General features: G+C 36.7%; 1 protein-coding gene across 1 annotated transcript in view; it reads left to right on the top strand.

Moving 5' to 3' along the window:
• The window catches only part of MYT1L (myelin transcription factor 1 like), a 130,808-nt gene that overhangs the window by 36,380 nt on the left and 69,238 nt on the right, over nucleotides 1-25,190 (top strand). The window contains exons 5-8 of the mRNA XM_067294830.1: nucleotides 11,486-12,463; nucleotides 16,995-17,129; nucleotides 19,661-19,751; nucleotides 22,008-22,115. Of these exons, the coding sequence (XP_067150931.1) occupies nucleotides 11,486-12,463; nucleotides 16,995-17,129; nucleotides 19,661-19,751; nucleotides 22,008-22,115 (1,312 nt within the window). The remainder of the gene's footprint in view (nucleotides 1-11,485; nucleotides 12,464-16,994; nucleotides 17,130-19,660; nucleotides 19,752-22,007; nucleotides 22,116-25,190) is intronic.

The raw sequence follows: 25,190 nt of genomic DNA, 5'->3' as shown, positions 1-25,190 counted from the left end.
AACAATTTATTTTACCTGGTAGGTAAAGGGAGGCAAGCATGAAAAAATGAAAGAAGAAAGAGGCAGTTCTTCCTTTGGCTATAAATTAAGGCAAGGCAGCCAAAAGAATGGTTTATGGGAAGCCTTTGACTATCAGGTGTGTATTAGAGCATGCCTGTTGAATTGGACCCCTCTGGGAACTTAGGTGTGAAAACAGCCAGTATCTGGAATACTTTGAGACTTAAATGAGGTATAGGTACAGAGCTTCTTAAGGCTGGGACTGTTTGGATACACATAGAAACAGATCTGTGAGTAGTTGATCAGGGTTTGAGTTTTGACTTGAGGTGTTTCCCAGGTTTAAGCAGGGAATGAACATAGGTATCATTGTGTCACCCAAGAGAAATAAATATGTGACTGTTTCTATACAACATGTCACATGAGAAGTCCAATCTGAAAGTGAGGTAGAAATTGCTGCTGATATTTTTAAAAATCTTTTTTTTTTTTAAGTGATTACTGTTGAAATTCCCATTAGAAGATAAGTTTGAGTTTAAGAAAGAATTTGTTTCAATGGCTGAAGAGTCTTCTCCCATAGAAATGAGAGGAATAAGTTCCAACTCCAAGGGAGTACAGGACTTACATAGGAAAAACAGACTGCAGAAAGACACAAAGAAATGGTTAGGAGGTCAGCATGAGAGCACTGCAAAGTAAGTGAAATATGCTGTTGGGGTTCTTTCCTGGTAAAGTAGGAAATGAGGAAGATATGAAAGCAGCAATCTAGATTGTATTAACATTGTGCAGAATCCTTAAAATAATAATAAAAAGGCTTTAAGGAAGAATGGTGATTTTACATATAACTCATTTCACACCCACATGCAATGCAGCACAATACAGCTCTACCCTATTCTATAATTATATTTTCTTCTCCCTAATGTGTGAGCATTTTCTTATAGTTCATTTTGTGACATAACTTAAGATCCTTTGCAATATTGCGTCTTTATACTGTGTTGATGGATTTTTTTATCAGCAGACCTCTTTAAAAATGCATTCAATAAATGTTGACTCTCTGAGATTTTTTATAATATGGAAACCCAAGACTATTTAAACTTGACTTTATCTGTGGGGAGGATACAAACAGTGATGAGCCAGAATTAATAATTATTTAGAAATACAAAATTAAAAGTAATAGTAATGTATTGATAAAACAAAGGATAACCGTCCTTTGCAAATGTGTGTTTTGCTTGAAATGCACATATTGAACATCACTGGGTAGGTAGGCAGTGAGGAAATAATGTACACAATTTATCCGAGTTTTAGGAAAGTATTTGATGCAATTCCATTTAGTAAATTCATTTTGAAGTCGTAAAGCATAATACAGCACCACATACAAAGGGACGGAGGGAACAAGTTCATGTTGGATAGGTTAATCCTATTGACTCTTAAGAAGCTCAGGTACTTCCATGTGCAGAAATTTAAGTTAATGAGACTAGAGCCTAAAAATAATCATGCAAGATGCAATTGAGAGAGAACAATATGTTAAAGTGATTTCAGTATGAATTGTATACTGAATACTTGAAGAAAAAAATAAAAAGTATTTCAGGCAGAAATAGAGGAATTGGCTCTGATCTCATGTACATTACTTCTACCACTGCAGTGAACTCCAGTAAAACAATTCCTGAATTGAACCATCATGAGACCAGATTCAGATTCAGGATCTAGTTTTATGCAGTGTAAGATTTTCTCTGTATCTCTATGTATGTATGTGTATCTTGCAAAACTGGCTATTGTAGTTGTTTGTTTGACTGTTCCACTTTGAAGTTCATTGTTTCTGTGTGGCCAGCTGGAGTAAGTGTCCCAGCCAGAATATCATGCACTGAGATTGTGCTGCTCTAGCAACCAGGTCAATGTAGGCTCCATGACTGCCATCACACATGGCAGGTATATTGTTAGTTGGAAATATATATAAATATATGTATATATGTAGGTGGCTATATTTCTCCAGAGAAATTTTTCTCCTCATGAGACATAAGCTTTCATCATCAGGACAGCTAACCCAGTGCAGATCTGAACAACAGTGGGAAATCACTGATAGGAAGGAGGAACTGACAGTTTCTAAATGATGGCACTGTGCATTCTTAAGGTGGACCGAGAGTTGGAACAGTCTCACTGGAAATGTCTTTGCAGATGTAATAGCAGAAAAAAAAAGGGTTTTTTTGCTCTGCTACCAAAGCATACATTTCCTGAATTTGACATGTCTCTGGGCAAGGCTACCACTCAGGTACTCTAATCTCCATCCCAAACATTTCCAGTGTCATAGGCCATCTGTACACATAGTGTAGAGGGCAAATAAATAGGAGATAATAAAGACTCTTTGTAGCTTGCTGAGAGCTATACCACTGAGTCACCACCAGATTCTCCTGCCTTGTTCCCCATCTCTTCAATCACAAGAATCAAAGACTACATCTATATGAGTGAATAAAATGGACTAGAGTCCACTCACTTAAAAGCTGAGTCCAGCTGTTGCAACATGGCTTGTGTTCATACAGCTAAGGTTTTACCTCCAAAAATAGGATGACCACATCCAAAACTGCCCCTTGGGAACTCTCCCTAACCAGCATCACTGCACTGTTCCTGGACTTTGTCTGGAAGGATGCTAGGTGATTCAAGTCAAAACCATGCCAGGGCTTTACTAACAATTTAACGGTATGAATGATCACGTGCCACTGCTTGGTCTGGTGTGCTGTCCCTGAGTAGTTTATACTAGAATGGTTGTAACCAAAGAGGTAAAGCACCCTTTGAAGTTACTTCCTCCTTACTTTAGGGAGTATTATTCAACCTTCCCTGTCACTGAAACCACGGGAAATGAGGGAAATGTGGAAGCTGGATCATGGGATAAGGAAAAAGAACAAACCCCTAATAAAAAGCCTTAGCCTCTCTCTCATGAAATGTTTCAAATGAAGTAAGGTCTGTCACTGATGCACATAAAAGTCTTTGTCTTTCCAGATCCGTTGTCACTGAAATCAGTGAGGAGATAGAAAGAGAGAGAAGAAGAAATTTCAGGAATATTATATTTAAAAGTTCTCTCATCCTCTGGAGCGATACTAAGATGTGCCCCTCTGGCAGACAGGTCAGAATATTATCATAGCACAAAGAGACTCCTTTGAAAATCAAATACAATCCAAAATAAGTAATTACATTTATAATGGAGATCAGATTCATCCAATAAGATATAACTACCTCCACTTCACTCATATAGGCACAAAACATCCATCCCACCCAAAGCATCCATCCTGTCCCATTGACACCAGCTTTTACCTATATAATTTTGTCTTTGTCCGCAACCCAAAGGTAGCTCCTTTCAGGTAGCTCTTTCCTCCCTGCAGTTCCTTCTGTGTCAGAGATATTGTTGATGTTCAGCAAAGAGCAGTTTGAAAGTTCAGAGTAAAAACAGTTGGGATAGGATCCATCTCATCCAATTTAAGGCATCTATCATGTAGATGTCTTTATGTAAGCTGGTTACCAAGGAGGTCCTTCGTTACCCTCAACTTCATTTATAGCCAATCAAGAGAAATAGCCACTTCTGGGGAACAATTCATCCAGTCTACTTTAGATACCTACCTCAGGACAGTATAAATCACATTCCAGGATGCATGTCTTTGTTCATTGCCTATAAATGGAGTCTATATGACTATTTTATATGGAGACGTGGATGGATGCAATTGAGTCAGAAATATGGATATCTGCGTTGAGTCACAAATCAAAACTGAATCAAAATCAGTGAAAAGTGATTACATATCCCTACAGTAACAGTTTCCAGCCTGTCTCTCTTGGAGAGTAGAATGTGAAAAATAAAATGTTAGTTTATGAACTGAAAATGTTTTTTCCCAGGCTGCATCCTTTGCAAGGCAATGGTCATAGAGAGAGGTTTAGGTAGGGGTCATTGTCTCCTAAGCAACCTTTGGAGTAGCCCCATGAGAAACTCTGTATCAAAAATTGTCTGAGTGGGTGTCCTCCCTTTGGTGCAGCTGGTCCTCTGCTCCCCTGCTGTGTCCCTGCTGTATCACAGTATTTGGCGAATGGCTATGGCTGCCTTATTGCTTGCTGCCCTGCTGAGCTGTAGAAAGCTGAGAGAAAGCAAGAAACTGCTAGATACTCCATTGAGTCATTCTATGCCTATATCTGAGAGAAAATATCTTCCCTCTCTCATATAGACTTCCTGGGAAGCAAAAGTAGGATCAAATAAGCATCAGCCATCAGCTAAAGCCATCTCATTATCTGCCCAGCCAGAAACCAGGTTAAAACAGTTGAGGGCTGCTTGAACCTGATTACAGTTCTAAGAAACACCAACCAGATGACTGGCTAAATTGTACTGCCCTTGCAAACCTGGCATATCCATTTCTGATCACAAATATTCTCAGCAAGTTCTTTCTCAAACCTAAACATATGCCTTCATACCAAATATTGCTGACTCTTCATACTCAACAGGTCCTTATCTACTTAGAAGAATCCCAGTAGGTAACTGAAAAGTATTTTTTGCTTATGTGCAAAAAAATGCCCTTTCCCTAGCGTGTTCATTGACTTTTAACTTTTTGAAAGTATTGTTTGGCTGTCAGAATGAAGAAGCTGGAGAGTGTAACTGAAAGGCTGAGGAAAGTGATTATTCCCCTTTATTCAGCACTTATGACATTGTATCTGGATCCCTATGTCTATTTTTGGGCTCACTAGTAAAAGAAAGACTTGAAATAGTGGAGTCCAGTGGTTAGCCACCAAAAAGGCTGGAGCACATGATGTACAAAGAGAAGCTGAGAGAAATAGGTTTGTTCTGTCTGAGGAAGAGGAAGCTAAGGAGACATCTTACTCCTGTCTTCAACTGCCTAAGGGGAGGGTAAAGAGAAAATGGAGCTGTGCAGCAATAGGATGAGGGCAACAGACATAAGTTGTAACAAAAGAAATTCTGATTAGAAATTAAGAAAGAATTTTTCACCATGAGCATGGTCAAACACTGCAACAGGCTGCCCAGAGATGCTGTGGTATCTCCCTCCTGGGAGATATTCAGAACTGGACTGGACAGGGTCCTGAGCAATCTGCTCTAAGTTGGCGCTATTTTGGGCAGGGGGTTGGACCAGGTGACCTTCAGAGGTCCCTTCCAACTTCAATTATTCTGTAATTCTCTGACACCAGTACCGTGTAAGGTGGCATGTAGAAATGTGAGATGCTCTAAGATCAAAGAAAGGCAAGCAGCATCTTGTGGTGAAAATCAGAAATCATACATAAGCTGGGCACACCAGCTTGAGTCAGAATCTAAACAATTTTTAAGAAACTGTTGCAATGTCTGTCACTAGAAACAAAAAAATCACAACCATAGCCTTGTCAGAGAAGCTCTATCAGGTATCTTCATGATCCTTTTCCAAAACTGTACAGAGACTGTCAGGTAGCTCATAGGAACTGAAGATGGGAAAACATGGATGTTGAACAAATGACCTCATATTAAAAGATGTTGCAATCCTAGCCATCTTCTGGATTATCTGATGCTCTCTGTCTCTATTTATCTAAATTTGTGCCTGATTCTGTGGTATTAGTGGGAATAAGCCAAGTAAGAACTTCTGTATTCTGCCAATAGTTTATAAGAATATTTGTAGAGTAGGGTGCTATTCATGCAGGTCTGACATAGACAAGGCACAATAACAGATCAGAAGGATCGCATAAGCAAAGAAAATGAGTATTTGAGAGGATTGATTATATGCAAATTTGCTTATACAAAATGTCTGTACAAAATCTGATTTGTACAAAAATCTAAATCTTCATAAATGCTGTGATGCCAAAATTATTCATGAAAATTCATTTTTACAATTTCAAATGTATTTTAAGAGGGAAAATAGGAAAAACAAGGAGTGGTTTTTTATGTAATTAACCACTTCACAACAGGAAATAAATTCAGATCTGTGAGGATCCCTTTTAGTCCTTAGGGGAAAAAAAACACCAGGACTTATTTTTCCAGTGAGCAAAACCAGATAAAAAGAGGAAATGGAAAGATCAAAATGTGATGGAAAGAAAATAAAAAGAAGAGAAGATACAGTAAGCCAGCAAGTTATGTACAGTATTTGAAAGTCTGTACAGGCTTGCTCTTTTGTCCTCACTCCTACTTTATAACACTGAATCCTACAGTGATGTGCTGTGTTCTTTAGCTCAGACCTTCCTTGCCGTGCTTAATGACTTCCACTCTTCATTTACTTTACTTTGAGCATTGGTTATTATTTGAATACTATAATTATTGTAGGAGAGCCTAAACAGTAAAGCCCAGTGTTATAATTATTATGTGTAGTGAGCTGACTGGGAGGAGTGAAAAAAAATAGATATAATGGAATAATTGAAGTGCATCAAATAAATAAGTGAACAGTTCTTTCATTAGGTAATGTAAGATCCATATAAGATACCAGCTACTGCAAAAATAAATTGCTTTGGTCTTTACCTGAAGTATCTTCGCTGTAAAAGAACTTCAGGAACTTTTGCAGAGACAAAGAATTGCACATGGTCAACTTCAGTGACCTGTTCAGGGATGTTCAGGGATGTCCAAATCCCTTGTCAATAGGAATGTTCAGTTTTTTAGAGACTTTGGTTAGGCCCATGGAGAGCTGCATGTGTGCTTTATTTATTCAGTGTGGAGTGAAGAAGAAACCAAAGCCATTTCAGAAACCGCTGGAAGCACACTGTTTTCCAGCTCTTTGGTTTCCTTACTCATAGAATTTTTCCAGAGGAGAAGGCAATGTACAAACAAACCCCCAAAATATGTTGCTGAAAAATTCTAAGATTTGGGATACATTTGTGCCAACATTGTCTTGCTACATATTTCTCATAGACCAACTACCCCATACTCCTAAAATACTTGTGTAATGTGGAGATACATGTACAGATCTCACTTCACAGCTTAGAAGGAGAAAAATGGTAATGCAGTGGTATCATATGCTGAGCACTTAGGAACTGACAAGTGACAGTAGCAAAAGCAGCAAAGTGTTCTAAAGCAGGCGACGCTGCCTGGATAATGAAACAGTCCATCTGGACAGAAAGCCTATATGACCACATAGGTTCAGATTGATAGCCGTCGTGTTTTCCCGTGCTTGGGAGAAAGTGAGTAATTTGATACACAGACCACAGATTTAGAAAAACTTGTTTCTGAACTCTTTGGCCTTTGTTGGGAATGTAGCTGCTATTACTGAAGTATCATTGCCTCTCTCTGCAGAATCTCTCAAACTAAATGCTTTATATTTTCCTTTTCAAAAAGAAGGTGCTGTTTTGCATGAGTCATTACACTAACAATATAAAAAGCTGTTTATTTTGCCAAACTATGTTTCAATACGTATGTGGTAGGAACAAAGGGAGCATGCAATTAATCACGTAAAGGTCAAGTCCTTATTCTCCAGGGACTCCTTGTATGACCTGGAGAGAGTCACTTAACTTCTCTGTGTCTCAATTTCCCATCTGTAAAATGGGGTTAAAATACCTACCTCACAGGGGTGTTGTGAGGCTTTCTTAAATAACGTTTGTAAAGTGCTTTGAGATCCTTGGATGAAAAGTGCAATAAGAAGTCAAATTATTCACTTTTTTGTAGTGCAACACAAGAGTGCATTTATGTTCAGATGGCTGAAGGCTTCCAGCTCTTTAAAGCTATCCCACATACCCTTCACTATAATTTCCCTACCTATCATGTCCCAGGAGCTACAAAGAACAAACTTTGCAATCAAAAATACCCAAATAGTCATGCTTTTGCTGGGATGAGGGATAAAAATATCTGGCATTCTTTTTAAACTGTGCTGCATATTTCTTGTCCATGCAACTCTAAATCTTACTGAAATAGGGCACATAATGACTTCATCTGCTCTTCACCTAAATTGGCCAAATTGTTTCTTTTTGAGAAAAATTCAGCTGCTTCCCCCAATAAAAAAACCCTGCAATTTGGGTCAAAGGTTACAGAATTAGGAAGGGGTAGAATAGGCGTTTTACTCCAAATTTGTATATAATCAATCCCCTCAAATACTCACTATTTAACAAATAGTCATTAAACAGCACAGTGTAAAGGTGGGTACCCGGTTAAAGATTAAATCTTAGGTAACATAGAAACATGAAATGAAATCAAGATTAGATTTTACAGAGTTGAATCAAAGAAAAGGCACATAGGTTCATACAAAGCTGCTAGGATAACATAATTTCCAGAACTACCTTTAACTAATACACCAACTAATTCAGTGCTTAAACCTTTGGATCAGTAAATAAGTGGCACAGGTGCTTCGCTAGAGCAGGCCAGAGAGCTCAGCACCCACCAGACTGTGCTATTGAGCAGATGAATTAATACACATAAATATCCTTTTCCTCCAAATTAAGTGCTGCATGGAGAACGTGAGAAAAATAGTGAGCTGTTAAAGAAATGCAAAGTAGAAGATGCAAGAAATGGCCAAAAATTAAACGAGGAGGAATGAAGCTTGATTAAATATTTTGTTTTCCTGCCCCTCTCATCCAGGATTCATGCTCCACATTTTCTTCTCCTCCACCACCCTTTTTTCTTCTTCTTTTTAGGATTGAACGGGCAGGACAGCTGAAAAGGATATAACCAAACAAACAGAATAAAAAATGTTATAGTTTCACCCTGCTTCACCTACTCAAAAGGAATTTACATGTCTTCACTCATACAGTACGTGATTCATATTTTGACTTTTCACTGTTGTGGAGGCAAAGCATAACACATTCCTCCCATTGGTGATCATTTACATGACTTTCATTCATGTAAAAACAAGCACAAAACCCCTTATTTAGAAAACAAACCCCCAAATTGTTCACATTCCAAAAGTTTGCCTAGAGTATTCACTGCATACCTGAACAGTTCTCTAGGTGACCTAAGATAATATATTTCTTCCTACCCTACATTTCAGTATCCTGCTAAACTCAGGTTTGAGCTGACTTCACCAGTGTTTCTAGATGTCTCATCCTAAACTTGAAGGCACTGGCTATTTTGGAGATGTAGCTCACTGCTTCTTTAACTACTTCGATGTTCCTTCTTCTACATTTGACTGCCCATCAGACATAGTTACAAGAAGTGCCCCATAAAAGCAGCAGTTTCTAATGAATAATATCTTCTTGGCAACAGGTTTTAGATTTAATATTTAAAGTAATGTGGGATTTGTTTGTACATTTCACTTTAGAAAATGATCATTAGTGTATTAAAACATTTGCTATTCAAATAGCACAAACTAATTATCTAGTAATCCTTAACTACTTCCTTTTATGCAGACAGTCAAGATGGAAATTTTTCAAATAGAAAGCTTAAGTGACATTCCTTACTTTTACACTGAAAAGCTGATACTCTGATATACTTAATTTTTGAGGCACTGAAGCATAAATATGAATTATGATTATCTTGAGAACAGCAGGCAACTAAAATAAAAACACCTTTGATGATAAATAGGTAACCCACCATTGTCTTGTCACTTAAAAGTAACATACATCCTTCCCTGTTAATTATCTTCCCACTGTATTCAAGTAGATAATGTATATTACACAACATTTTACCCTTAGATCATTTTCTTTCCTAGACATAGCCTAGTCATCTATCAGGTCTGCTGCTTAACTACAGCCTACTATCATCCCAGGATCCCTAACCACTGTGTAGGAGGAACACTATCTTTTGGCTGAAATATCAGTTATTGTGCTGTTGAGCTTTGTATTTAAAACTCTGATTTATCATTTTGTCCACTGACCTAAAAAATTATTTTTACCACAAATGCTTTCCTGTCATCAAAATGTTAGTGTATGAGCCACCTACTACCTGAAATTTCCTGCTTTACTTTCTTTAACCCAAAACATCAAAGTCACACTTTAGAAAATGCTATGTATTTAGGTGTACTAGTGTTGCAAATACATCAGAGCTGAAAAGATGACATCTCATGTTGATGGGCTAGCTCTTGAGCAGGTGTTAATTGTCCTAGCTCTACCGATTTCTTTCAATTTGCACCACCTGAAAAACTGGCCTAGCATGTCAATCTAATGACAGCTTTAGGAACTTTCCTTTCAAGTTGTGATGGAACACATTCAAATATTGTTTGAGTAGCTGATTATCAAAATGTATTTTCTGAGACGTTCATTAGTAAATAATGATGAATGTATATGTATTTAAGAATGGGCCTAAGAAAGACATAACTTTTAAATGAACATAAGATACCAGAAAATGCTCTCTGGATGATATTCATCTGACCAAATGTGGATATCTTTAAGGTAGGCATCTACTCGGAGCCTATTCTCATGGAGTCCCTTTGTTGTCAATTAAGAGAAACAGGCACTTCTAGTGAGTAATTAATTTCATCCCGAAGAAGGTATCTTAAACAGACCAGGTGAATTGTACCCTTAAAGCCTCTGTTTCTCTCATGACTAGAATGGGAACACTGAATAGCTTACTCAGATATAGATGCCTGCCTTGCTCATGTCTAAAATTAGGTGAGATGAATCTCACCCTCAGGGCCTCACACTGGCTCCATTTTATTAAGTTGTCCCTCTATTATTCAACAGTTGCTAAAGCAAAACTAAGCAAAACGTGGTAACTCTGTACCATTATGTTACACTATACAGGATAGTAGTTAACAGCCCTATCGTGTATATATAACTAGATGAATTGGACAAGCATATTTACTTACAATTATATTGTGCATATAATTTCTTCTATCTTCCTTTCATTTAACAATTCTTTGAAAATTCTTACTTCTCCACAGTTTGCATAGTTAAACCGATAGATTTTGATTTTTACTGATGGTTCCACTAACTGAAATGCCATTTTGATCTTTGCATATAGTTATTGTTTATCTAGCATTATTGGCGTATGAAGTGTTTTAAAAAGTGACAATTTCCTGTTTGGTGTGTATTCTTTCTCTTTTGATGAATATACATTCATCAATAAGAGAATAAATCCAGTAGTACTCACTCCTTTACCATCTGCCATATTTAGAAATACAGGAGTGAGAAAAGTTTGAAACCTAGGCAATTGTGTCATATTAGTAGTATGATATATAATATACCCCATAGAACTGTAAATAAAGAAGTGAAAGGAGAAACATAAAAGTACTTAATGTTTTAAATATTATGCTTAAAAAGTATAATATTTTTAGCAATAATAGTGATTAGCATTTTGATTGTCTTTTTCCTATCGGTACTGTGAAAGAAATTCATGTGAATAACAAATAAACAAAAATAGTGTTATGGACTACAGAGAAATTCACTTAATAAGAGCAGTTTAAACTTAACTGCACATGGGCATTAGTGTTATAGAATTGCTGTATGATTAACAATATTTGACATGCAGTTTGTTTTCTGTCCATGTGATTGCAACAACAGTTCCAACTGTAGCCACTTTTTTTTCTTTTCTTTTCTTTTCTTTTCTTTTCTTTTCTTTTCTTTTCTTTTCTTTTCTTTTCTTTTTTTTTCCTTTTTCTTTCTTTCTTTGTTTCTTTCTTTGTTTCTGTTTTTTATGCAGAAGACCATCAAATGAATTGTCACAATACTCGAATAATGCAAGACACAGAAAAAGACGATAACAATAATGATGAGTATGATAATTACGATGAACTGGTGGCCAAGTCATTGTTGAATCTTGGCAAAATTGCAGAGGATGCAGCATACAGAGCCAGGACAGAATCAGAAATGAACAGCAATACATCTAATAGTCTGGAAGATGATAGTGACAAAAATGAAAACATTGGTCGGAAAAGTGAGCTGAGTTTAGATTTAGACAGTGATGTTGTTAGGGAAACAGTGGACTCCCTTAAATTACTAGCACAAGGACATGGTGTAGTGCTTTCAGAAAACATTAATGACAGAAATTATGCAGACAATACTTCACAGCAAGATAATAGGAATATGAACTTTGTAATGCTAGGGAAGCCTATGAACAATGGACTTACAGAAAAAATGGTGGAGGAGAGTGATGAAGAGGTGTGTCTCAGCAGTTTGGAGTGCTTAAGGAACCAGTGTTTTGATCTGGCTAGGAAACTCAGTGAGACAAATCCACAGGAAAGAAATCAACAGCAAAATATGAACACTCGTCAGCATGTCAGGCAAGAAGATGACTTCCAAGGAAGAACACCAGACCGGAATTACTCTGATATGATGAACCTAATGAGGCTGGAAGAACAGTTGAGCCCCAGATCTAGAACTTTTTCTAGCTGTGCAAAGGAGGATGGTTGTCATGAAAGGGACGATGATACCACCTCTATTACTTCAGATAGGTCTGAAGAAGTGTTTGATATGACAAAAGGTAACTTAACCCTGCTTGAGAAAGCAATTGCTTTGGAAACTGAGAGAGCAAAAGCCATGAGAGAAAAAATGGCAGTGGAAGCTGGAAGGAGGGATAATATGAGATCATTTGAGGAACAGTCTCCAAGACAACTTTCTGGGGATGACAGGAAGCCTAAACCCAGTGACGGCCATGTCAAAAAGCCATATTATGGTAAAGGTAATATTTCTATATACCGTATGTTATGTCATGAGAAAGTGTGAGCTAACATGTCAAGTTTTGCATAGAATTCTGAAGTGATTAATTCCACAAAATAGGAACCTTATTTAAATTGTAGTAGTATGGCATGATTGTAAAATAGCATCATGCTGTGATTATAAAATAAAATAATTCATTCTACAGTGTTAGAAATATGTACAGTGTTTCAGTGAATATAATTTGGCTAAATTAAAAAATAACTTTTCAGGGAATCAAAACAAATAAGAGATCATGTTGAAAGAGGCAAAGATTTTTCTCAAGTTTTTAATATTTTTATAGTAATTATATTAAAAAACAATGGAAAGTTATGTTGCAAACTATATTGGATAGAGGGGTTTTATGTAGCAGTTAGTCAATCAGCTATGAAGTGCATATTTTACAGATTGGATTGGGTAGGTGGCATCGTGATTTATAAAATTATCATCAAATGACAGTTATTGATGAAGCCTCTCCCATCTAAAATGTAGAATTGCCTGATAGAAATTGAACAGTATCAGAATGACCGATAACATAAGATAGGGGCAGTGACTGCACATTAATTATCTTAAGATGGTAAGGTAATGGAAACCATTTGCTATGCAAGGCATGGTGTGGCCTGGGCTGAGATCAATAGCAATTTCTTTCTTATGTGCATTCCACTTCACTGGTTTCATTCCATTGTGGAAACAGTTAAGGTGCTGCCTTGACCATAATTCAATATAAAAGACCGAAAAAAAAGAACAGACTAAAGGTTACCTTTAGAATGCGTTTTAATTTACGGGATTATCCTGGTGATGGTGTGTTGATATTACCACACCCCTATTCAATGTGTCTGCATCTATACATGTAGGGCCATGTTGTACGAAGTGTTCAATACCTCCTGAGATTCATTGAACACCCTTAATTCCCATTGACTTTAGTGGAAGCTGAGGACATGGTATTTCTTGGGAGATGCTAAGCAGGGCCTGGATCCTTCTTGTCTTTATTATAACAATATTTGGTTTCATTTCCATAAATGAGATTGTGGGCGTTTTTCTCCTTTTTTATAAATCCCTGTTTTGAAAGAGTAATACCCTAACATCTGCCTGTGACATTCAGGCAGGCAGACAGCATCTTGGTCCAAAAAAGGTTTTGATTTTTTTTTATGAGGCTTGAAGAAAAGTAATGGTCCGTCTGTTAGACAAGCATGGAGATTACTGATGTCAGACAGTCTTCTGCAATGTATTTGGGAGAAGTTTTGTTTCTTTTAAACACAAATATATGATCCAGTGAATGCTGTAGTAACTTGGGGTATTTGGGGAAGACAATTTAATTTAGTTAGCATATTACTGCATAGCCATGTGGATGTCGTGCTAAATGTTGTTTACATATGATATATAGTAGGTATATTTTCACTTTGAATATGTGTCTCTAACAAAAACACAGAAAACATGACAAACCAATATTATTTTTTTAAGAGCTTTATGACTCTGGTGCTGTCCAGCCTTTCCAGTCTATGTATGCTTAGGAAAACATTCATACATATAGATCTGCTGTCTCTAAAAAGCTAATACAATTTCTGACAATAGCAAAAATATGGACTTCCTATTTCAGTAAATTTTAGAGCTTCTTTGAACCATCCTACCTCTTAGGAGCTGCAGGCTGAATTGACGACAGGTCCAAACCCCAGCCAGGATCCAAAGGACAGCCCTAAAGATTGTGGTAGTTTGTACAAAGAAACTTTATGGAGTGGATCCTTCTGTGCTATTTTAATAAGGGAAGAAAGAAAAACTGATTCCTTCCTTACTTTAAAAAACATGTAGGAAACACTACTGCAGTCGTTGAGAAAGGAAACTTTAAGTAAGGCAGTTGATTATATCATTTGTTTTCAACTCATATAGAATTTTCGAAATATTCATGAAAAAGATATTCACAGAGTTGTATGATATGGTTAAGTGGAAGCATTCTGGGTGCACAGGTATTCAGTGGGAACTGCCTCCTGTCTACTGTCTTCTGGAGATCTGCTCTCAGAGATTGCTGAAATAACCATTAAGGGACTACAAACCATTTTTTCCATGGCATTTAAAGCCTTCTAAATAGGCTTTCTTCTGAAATTTAAGAATTTTAAAACTTTTTGAGTCATCTGATACAAGGCAGTATTCCCATTGTGGCAAGGAGTGAGGAAAGGTTACAGAATTAAATAAAACTGTGCAATACTTTTCCCCATTAGCAGTAAAGGTTTTACAAATGAGTATCCAGTGTTTCCTGTAAAGTTGTGGAAAGTTTTAGTTGGATGTCTTCCATTAAAAGCAATGGGAAATTGTGCAAGTATAATTTTGTGCAAGTTTTGAAAACATTAAGATTAGTATACAGCATCTTTTCTGACTCATTAGACCATAAAGGCTCTTAAGGAGCTGATATATGCTATAATTTTATAGCATAGAACTGAATATAGAGGAGGATTTGCTTGACACTGTAGGATGTAAGTGTCCAGATCCTCAGCTGCTCTAAATTATAATACCTCTGTTGACTTCAGTGCAGTTATGACAAAATACAGTATCTAAAGTTTCTCTCGTTTAAAGTCTCCAAAAAGCCATTATGGTCTGTTAATCATCTACATTTTTTGCAGTCTTTGAATATTGTTATATTTACATAATCTATATTTCATTTACATTATTCATTCACTTATCCAATACTTTTACACATCCTAAAGTACTTGACATTAAGAGTTGTTTAGAGTTGTGTATGTATGTAGCTGTGGGCTTGGTGTTCTAGTGGTCTCAGCACAGGCCTCTCTGGTAGGAATTCTAATCCCTCCTCTGACATTTACTCCTTCTGTGGCCTTGGGTTTAACTTTTTAATCTCTTTATTTCAATTTCTTGAGATATAAGATTACAATATTTTCAGGAGTGTTCTGATAACTGTATAGCACTTTGAAGATGGATTTGTATATGCATTTCTTGTTAAAAAGCGTGGAACAAAGAACTGTAACCTACAGTCAACATGCAGGCTAAGTAAAATAAAACTTTCACATTCACAGATTCATTTGCAAAAGCCAAGTTTTAAATATGGTATTAAAATTTAAGAAGGGAAATAAGACATGGAGAGTCATTTACAGTGAGCTACAGAATTTCTCTAAAATCAAGGTTTTTAGGAAGGACTTGGAATGTAAGAGTATATAAGAACTACTGGAGGGAAATCAAGGAAAAATAAGTCTACAGCTGAATGTGAATTCTGCATTGTATTTCTACATGCTTAAAAAAAAATGGGTTGTATGTGAAGTTCTGCAAATACTGAAATTTCTACTGATTGTACTGAGTGTTGCATTTGTTGAAGTTGGAATGGAATTTAACGTAAGACTTAATGGAAAACAAATATAAAATCTTATTTTCCAAAGAAGAAAGCATAAATCCTGAAGCAAAGCAATGACAAAAGCAACATAAAATACTTAAATGAGGATAGCTCAGATTTGGTATTGAAAGGTGGCTGGACTGAAAAAAAAACACCAAAAAACAGAGCATATTGGTTGATTTTGAGCCAAAATGGTAGCAGTTAGAGTATCCTGAATTTTATTCTTTTAATACCAATGTAAAAATTGCTAATAGTTTCCAAAATCTGACAACTGTGGTTAAGATGATGTGATGTAACTTGTATCATGTGCTGAGCTAAAAGTCTAGGGATGTTATTTTACAAATGTTCTGTTACAGGAAACAAGCTCATGAAGTATATAAGCAAGTTCTAGTTCAGGATTAATTTCACCAGAAGTTTCACTACTTTCTTGGCAGAAAACTTTAGTTTGTTGAAAAAATGTCTATTTAGACTTTTCGTTGATTTGTACACAGAAGATCCAACATTCTAAAAGATCATTAACCTTTTAAGCATGTGAATATTCAAGTATTGTATATGTATGTCTGTAATGGCCCCAAATTTACACAGCAAGTGATACTTTCAGTAATTCTGATTACAATGTTTACCCCACCCTAATTTTTTGAAGAGAAAAGAGTATATACATAATTTCTACTACTTCATAAGGAATTTAAAGAAAACAGAGTCATCTGCTCAGAGAAACTTGGAAAAGGGATTTGTTCATGCTGACTCATTAAATCATTATGCTAAAGAGCTGGGTTTGCTACTCTCAGGACATTGAAGTTCTGTGACAGCACATTTGCAGACTTTAATACATCAGGCAAATAAGAACCAAAAGAAGGGAAGCTCCAGCTAAAGATTTTTCAAATGACCTTACACACTTAAGCTGATGCTTGCCAGCAGAAAATTGATTGACAGTGGTATGGCTTTGCTGTAAAAAGGTCATTTTCCAGTCACTATGAATGGATATTACTGTGATCATTAGGATCCTGAAATCTGAAAAGAAGATAACAGGATAAAAGTGACAAAACTGTGTTAAGTAGAAGGGGTTTTTTTCTTCTAGTTTTCATAAGAACATTTACCAAAAAATAATTGACATCATTAAATGAACCTTCTTACAGAAATGTGGAAAGCATCATTCACTTGACACATTTGTTGTAAATTATAGATCCCTCAAGAACAGAAAAGAAAGAGAGCAAATGTCCTACCCCTGGGTGTGATGGAACGGGCCATGTAACGGGGCTTTACCCCCATCACCGCAGTTTGTCAGGATGCCCACACAAAGATAGGGTCCCTCCAGAAAGTAAGTCCACATTGTTTCATGGAAACCGGGGATAAAACTACAAAGATTTTTCTAGCATGCTTTTTAAGTCTTTTATTTAAAAAATTAATTTCATTTTTCAGTATGGTATGTCTCAACTTAGTCAACTGTTCTGTGTTATAGTTTTTCCTTTATTCCATCATTTCCATTCTCTACTAACTTTTACACTGAAAAGAACAACTTTTAAAGCTGTATTCTTTGATTTTAAGGATGCTAGATTATTTTTAAGGAGATGTATTCAATCAACAAAGAAAAAGATTTCCAGAAAATGTTCACTGCTTTTACTTCTGCATGCTGATGTCACATCAGCTGTCCCTGTTGTCTTGTACAAGAATAATTGTACTTGAAAAACTTGCACCCCCATTCCAGTGTTGTTGTGTCTTAAACATAACTTATACTAAACTAATTTCTATTATTAAAATTACTAATTTGGCTGTTTACTTAGTTGAGCAATATTTTGAGCAATATTCCCCTGTCACTTACATGGGTGGAATTTCTTATGATGTCAGTGGATTTCCTTCAAGGGAAGTTCACCTGTATGAACACACAGGAAGTTCATCTGAAAGCAGGAGGCTTCATTTCTGGAAGTCACTTCCTTGGCTGGTAGAAATTGGCATAGTCCTGTGGAAACTAATTGCTCTATGCTGATTTACACCAGGTAAGCATCTAGCTAAGATCTAGCTAAGTTCTCTTTCACACTGGTTTAAAAATGGAGTTACTCCATTGAAGCTTATGGGCCTAAATCTACACTGTCCTTCACTGACCTAACTTCAATGGATTTACAACAGTGTAAAGGAAAAGTTAAAGACAGTCAAGGCTGAAATGATCCTCAGTTTCCAAAGAGAAGGTAGATTCTGAAGAACAGGAAAGCAGAAGTCGATTAGTACACCAAGAATGGCAGATGTAAAAAGCGTCCTATTTCATAGTAGAGTGGCTTCTTCCAGAAGTAGAGTAACGAGGAAGTACTGTAGGAAACTTTGCTGTATCTTGGTTTATCTCTGAATACAGTAGAACAAATAGATTCATTTCTCTGCTTTGCAAGACCCAGTAATTTTCCGAAGCACAGATATTTATTCAGTTGCTCAAAGTTCTCTCATTTTTCTAAATGGTAAATAAAAAGCTCTTTAGAAGACTTTGTAAATCAAAGAAGAATATAGCTTTAAACTGTTTGCATGCTCTTGTACCTACTAAAATGGAAAAGGTGAGCTCATCTTTTTATTTTTTTCCTGTGATGTTGGCCTTGTGAAGCATGTTTCAAGAACAGCTTTGAATAGTAGGAATTTCAGAGCAAAGCTTTTGCATCTGTACACATTTTAGTACACTGATGATGAGGTGATGATGATGGTTATCTTCTAATCAGTATCTGTGGTTAAATTCTCAAGTCTTTGCACAGCTTTTATTCAGTTCTTTACTCAGTCAAGGAATTCACTGATTTTATTAGAGTTTTATTGAGTGAGAACTAAATACAGGCTTCCAGACAGTTCTTGTATGAGAAAACCAGAACTTTGCAAGGGCTGGATGGCCTCTTTCTGTAGAGTGATGCACCGCCATCCAGCTCTGAGACATGGATTCAGATATGTCTCACATCATACAAAAGAAATTATTTCAGTCTAATTTCTGTTTAGTGTTTAACTCTCCATAATTTGGCCCCCAATAGCATGAGCTTTATGATTCAGAAGAGAACTGCTTTGAGTGGCTTTGGGAGTAAATTTTCCATCCAGCTTGCAGTGGATGCTGATGCAAATCAGTTTACTTGCTTAAGCTTGTAACACTTCTTTCTTTCTTACGTAGTTTTTTTTCCCACCATCCCTCAACTTTTTAAGTGCTTATTTTTAGTTTTTACCCTTAAAAAAAATCTATCACATTTTTCACATCTGTAGAGAATACAGATAAGAAAAGGACCAATTTTGCTCATCATATAGATATGAATGGTATATCTATACAGATGTGGGCAGAACTGGACCCTAGCTCAATTGGGCTGGCTTATAGTTAGTATTAAATTCTGATAAGGGTTGTGCTGAGGTATATTTCAAATAATTCAGTGTTCTACCAGTATAACTTGAGAGTTCATTTTTATCTTTCAAGTTTGATACTGTGTATATAAAACTATGTATTATGAATACATACCTTTCCTGAAAGAATTTTTCTAGTCCGTAATTTTATATCGGACTGTTGCTGGCTCACATTTTACTATTGAGCTGGTCATGGCTCAGTGTTTTTGTGTGAGGAAGATGCTGGAAGTCTTCTGCTTCACTGTTACACCAGAAACACATTTGTTCGTAGGTTTTGTAACCTTCATAAGTTTCATACCTGTTACCCTGTGTTAATGAGCATAGGCTCACAATACTTCCTTCCCTCATCAGGCTTTATTGGCTATCTGTGTCACGTGTATTTTGAGGAATGCTGGTTGTTAATGAATCGTGTTTTGTTTTAAAATGGTTTCATATATACTGGGACTTGATTTTTTTTCTTGTTTTCATACTCTGCTGTTTTCTCTTACTCTCCTTGTCAAGTTCTTGCCATGCATGAAAATGTTCTTAAGTGTCCTACACCAGGCTGCACAGGCCGGGGCCACGTAAATAGCAACAGGAATTCCCACCGAAGGTAAGGATGCCATCGCTGGACTCCAGTCTAGAGGGAACAGTGCTTCCGAACTGCAGCCCTTCTAGCAGTCCATTGGTAGGGGGGGAGTGTGAGTGTGTGTTTTGTTGTTTTGTTTTTAAGATTGACAGATGGTGCTTTGTGTGCTGTATTCATTTTAAAGAGTAACATTTCTTCATGTATTTTATGAGGAGGACAAATGCACATTTGTTTCAGTACGGATGAATTGATCCACAGAAGGCTTTTTAAGCATCCTTTTAGCTTTTTGGGTGGATTTTTCCTTTTGTTTTGGTATTAGCCAAACTCCTTATGGGTATGTCACAGGAAACAGGAAGAGTCTGCCAACATCATCAAGACTAGGGAGAGTTCTTGTTCTGACACTTCACCCTCTTCAGAGATTATTTCATAGTGCACAAAAATTCCACTCTGTTCATAAAAATGATTTTGTAGAGATGAGAAACAGCATTTTAAATGCACAGACATTATAGGAGTTAACTTTTCTGCTACCCACAGTCTCAACCCCGAAGTCCTTATTCAGATAAAATTAAATGAGAATTTTGCCTGATTAAGAAACATTATGAAAATGTCTCATTAAATTAAAAAATGAGACACTAAAAACATACCATGTTCTAGTCAAACAAGACAAATTTAAGGAAAACTGCAACTTTTTGATAGGTTCCTAGGATTAGTTCTATAGATTCTTACAGAACGGATGTCATTGTCTGTTAAATTCTATCAAACAAGTAAAAAAATTATTGAGATATTGTTATAATTTTACTATGTTATGTTTTTCCCATAGAAGAACAAGGTCTTGTCTTACTGCTTTAAAAAAATCTAGGAAATCTGGGTAGAGGGCAAAACTAACTATGCAAGGTTCCTAATATCAACCTCCTTTTTTACTCTTAATCGTAGCGTGAAAGCTTAAGAGACTATGCAGGTACTGGATGTACAGTCTTATCAAGCTCTGGGTTACTACAGCCCTCATGTTAACTGCATGTCTCCCAGCACACTCTTGCAGGCATCGATCCTTTTATAAAAAGCTCTGGCACCCCTTTCTTCTCTGTGGTGATGCTGCCAGTAGATTCAGCAAAAATCTCTGAGAAGGCTCTATGGGAATTACTGCTGCTTGAAGCAGCGTTCACTTGTGGTTGAATATCTCATTGCATATTTGAGGTGTCTGAAGAAGAGTGTGTCAGTGGAGCACAGCTGCCCCTGGCATTACTGCAAAGCCATGCAGAGCCCCCTCACCCCTCTGCAGGACAAGGACAGTGGGGTTTCTGTGGATACCCAGGGAGGGCAGTCTGCAGTCAGTGCTTACCTCTTTCTGCAGCTTTTGGGGCATTTTGCTCTGCTTCACTTTTTTGTTCTTTTTTTTTTTTTTTTCTATGGAGAGGGGAACATCTGGGAATGCACTGATTTGCCTTTCATTTTAATTTCTTTTCCTGTGGAGAACACAGAGAGCTGCGATCACATAAGCACGCAATAGACTATGACAAGGAAAGGACCCCCTCCATTGTCAGGTCACAGGTTTTTACAGCTTCACTAAGAGCACCATCTGCTGGCATCAATATATTTGTTTTCCACTGTTCTAAATCTTTTCCAGAAGAATCAGACTTATTATTGTCACTTCAGTAATAGTTCAGCATTTGCAAATTTAATTGAATTGTGATTCAAGTTCAGAAGTTCTTTCATGTTACACCATCTACTCTTGGAACATACTTTGGTGGTCGAAATTCATGAACAAACACCAAGTATAACATATTTGAGATGTAGATTTAGAGACCCAAGGCCAAATTTTGCACTCATTTGTATGCCTTGAAAACAGATTGGATTAATGGAGCTGAGCGAGGTATGAAGTAGCACAAGATTTGGCCTATATGCTGTTGTCATTGAATCATCTTTAGTAGTGGCAACATCTGTGGATGCATAAAAGTTACACGTCTGCTAACAGAGCTGCACAGTAGATTCCAGTTTATATTCTCCTGTCCTACTGGTATGTTTACTGGCTGACATCCATGAATAATCTACGCATGTACGGTCAGAGAAGAGCAGCAGATGTAAGATCTATTATGCAACTTTGAAAGCAGAAGAAAGGAAGTCTATTCTAGAGAAAATATATATGACCAAGAAGCTTTTGGAAACTCTTTTCCTTCAGATTCTTCCTGATGCTGGCTAAGAAGGAGAAGGAGTAATTGGATCAGTGCTATAATGTGAAACTGCGAAGGACAAGACAATTAAATTTCCTTTCTGTAATTGCAGCCTCTCTGGATGTCCTATTGCTGCAGCAGAGAAACTGGCTAAAGCTCAAGAGAAGCATCAGAACTGTGATGTGTCAAAATCAAACCAGGCATCAGATCGGGTTTTAAGGTATTAGAAATCACTATAATACTTATTATTATGCAGAATTGGTCACACATTCACCTAATCTGAGAATTTATATTTATACACATTGTATATACATATATATCTCCTTTAAAGAACAGTTAGATTTAGGGCTTCTGGATCCAATTCTCTCAGTGTTTATTTCCCACTCAATTTACATGGGGGAGGGTTGGTAATTATTTTGGCAAATACATGTAAAGCTGAAAAGCTCATTTTTGTCTTAGGCATTGTTTGGTGTAAAGATGACTGCTGGAGTGCAAAGTCTAAGAACAATGTGAAAAAAGTTGGTATCTTTTGGGAATAAACTAATATTTACCGGTAAGTCTTGGTTTTTTCAGCAGGCTTTTACTAGTAAATATCAGTTTAAATTAAACCAGAAGCCCTATTTGCATTACAAAACTGGCAGTACACTTTTGGCAGGACACTTTGAAAAATACCAGGTATACCTTAGATTCCAAAATAAGGTCAGGGTTAGTTCTTTGTCTCTGTTCCCCCACTCACTGCCAGGCAGGATGGAAAGAGAGAAAATTTGTCCTAATTTTTTTATATGGAAGGACCTGGAACCAGTCTAGCATAAGTATACCCCTTTTCTCCATCCATATAGGATTCTGTATTTATCCAAAGCTGAATTTGCTTTTGCACTGTTGTCTCCACTTTTGAGACATGTGGGTGGAAAAAATATTATTTTTAGGGAGCTGAAGTGTGAAGGATACACGTAAAGGAACTAGACTTCTGCATAAATGTACCAGCCTTATGCTGATGATGCCCCAAGAGCTGTAGAATTTCTCCATAGATGCTGTGGTATCTGTGGGCTAGGATGGGTACATCCCTCCCTGCTGCCTCAGAGAATTTGGAGGAACTGTCGCAGCTTAAGTTTCCAGAATTTCCTACGTATCCCATAGTTTTCTTAGTATTTGGTTATCGTCTAGATTTAAAATCTGATAGGGTGGTTTAAAATGAAAGTTTTCTATTGTATTACCAGCATCATTCTTTGAATATTCTCTTAAAACTTCATCTAATCTTGATGGTCTTTTCAAAAACAGTTTTTCATACAGCTGAGAAGACAGAATTAGGTTTCACATCTGCAAAAGATTTTTTGTAGTGTCTATTGACTTTGTTTTCTTTCCTCAGATTGTTTTTGATGGGCTTCATCTTAACTGCCCATAATTCAGATTGTACTCTTTTTCATACAGCATCCCAGACAGTTTTCTTAGAGATGGGTGCTTTAAAACTGATTAACAAAAAACACCCATTGAGGGAATAACATAATTTCTCACTGATGGAAAAAGGCAAATCAAAAATGCATTGGCTTTACCTATGCTCTCTAGAGAGAAGTCAGTGAAGTCAGATGCCACACAGAGAAGGCAACTGTTCAAAAGCAGTATCTGATTTGCTGGTAAACTCCCTAGAGAGTTGCACTGAAATTTATCTTCTGCCTGTGAGTCTGCCCTGTGTTTCAGATTTGATAGGCAACCCAGATAATGCTGTCATCTTAGACCCTGCTTCCCTTCTGCTTTTAAGTCACGGAAGTATTTAAGATGAGGAACTTCACAGTTTTTTTATAAAATTTGCATGCAGGCAACTGATTGGGCAACATAGGTGTTCTAAGTGTAAATCTTGAATATTTGTCTTCATCCCAGTTCCCATCCCACCTGCATTTAAAATTTCTTACTTAAAAAGAAATCAAATTCATAGGACTTCTGTTCCACAGAAATTTTGAATTTGCATTGAATGTGCAGGATCTGAATTTCATTATTTTTTTAACTAAATATAAATTGTCTGGAGATTGGATCACAATATTATTCTTATCAGCTCATTGTATAAATTAGCCCACTGAATTTTGTGAGGAAGAAGTCTCTAAAGGAACCAGCATACATAAATCAAACAGAATAGTATGACTAATGTGATTTCTTGGGTAATCTTTACATAAATATCCTGTCTAAATTCTATGAAAATGAATTCATTCAGAAATATATAATATTCAAAACTATTTCTTACTATTTATCACATTGCATTTTGTCAGCCAGCATGATGATTCTTCTAGTCTTGACTGAATTTATGTTCCTATGAAGGTACTTTCCATTTCCTCTGGTTATAAATGCAGTAGGAAAAAAAGAAAAAAGAAGAAAGGAAAAAAAAGACTTGATTCTATAATTTTTGATTCCAGTAGAAGCACCTCAGGTGTGCTGTTCATCATCTTTACCTGCTGCGAAACGCAGTAGATAGACATGCAGCACTGTGCAGCATTTGTTCCTATGACCCATTCATATAACACTTTCTTATTTAATCAAGGTTTGCAGGATCTGACCTTCAGTTACCTTCTTTATGTATAGAGAGTTGATGACCTCTGTGTCCATATGCAGAAGAGAGTGGGACAGGGGAGGAATTTATTACAGCATTCTTTCAGTGAAACTTCACAAGTTTCTCTAATGGACTGAATGAGATTTGTCAATAGTCAAGGCTTTTCCTGACTATCCAAACCAATCCTAAAGGAAAGAGAAATTTAGCTGATACAGTTTTATTCTGTATTCATTTACAAGCCCTTCCTTGTGGTGTGCATCTGCCTCAAGAATTGCAGCTCCTGCCAGAACCTTGCGTTTAAGGGTCAGCAGGACCTGCTCAGCAGCAGCTCAAAATCATCAGAGATTGTATGAAAGTCTCCGGTATTTCTCAAGATGAACATGGATTTGTATATTGAAGGATGAAACAGGTCTAGTTCCTTTGGAAAGCATACAGGAAAATGGCATGCAACCCTGTTGAAACAAATTTAGAGGAAACTATTACTTAAGTGGAGCTTTCAGTGCTTCTTTTTTTTGACATTTAAAGGAATTTGTCCAAGCTCTTTCTGTCAATCTGATTGCCCCTCTCTAATTCACCTCCCAAAAGAGAAAATGTTTGCTATGTGATGCAATTATGTAGGCAAAGGGAAACACTGAAGTATTTTAATAGCATTTTAAAATACTATTAGCTACAGGGTACATTTAGCAGTATTAGAATTATTTTTTTTTCTAGGCATTGTTCAATAAAATATATATTGTTTGTCTGCTGAAAATAACCAAA

This window comes from Apteryx mantelli, chromosome 3 (assembly GCF_036417845.1).
Source record: "Apteryx mantelli isolate bAptMan1 chromosome 3, bAptMan1.hap1, whole genome shotgun sequence".
In the NCBI taxonomy this organism is placed as follows: Eukaryota; Metazoa; Chordata; class Aves; order Apterygiformes; family Apterygidae; genus Apteryx; species Apteryx mantelli.
The sequence above is the reverse complement of the archived record's forward strand: the minus strand, read 5'-3'. Positions and strand labels throughout refer to the sequence as shown.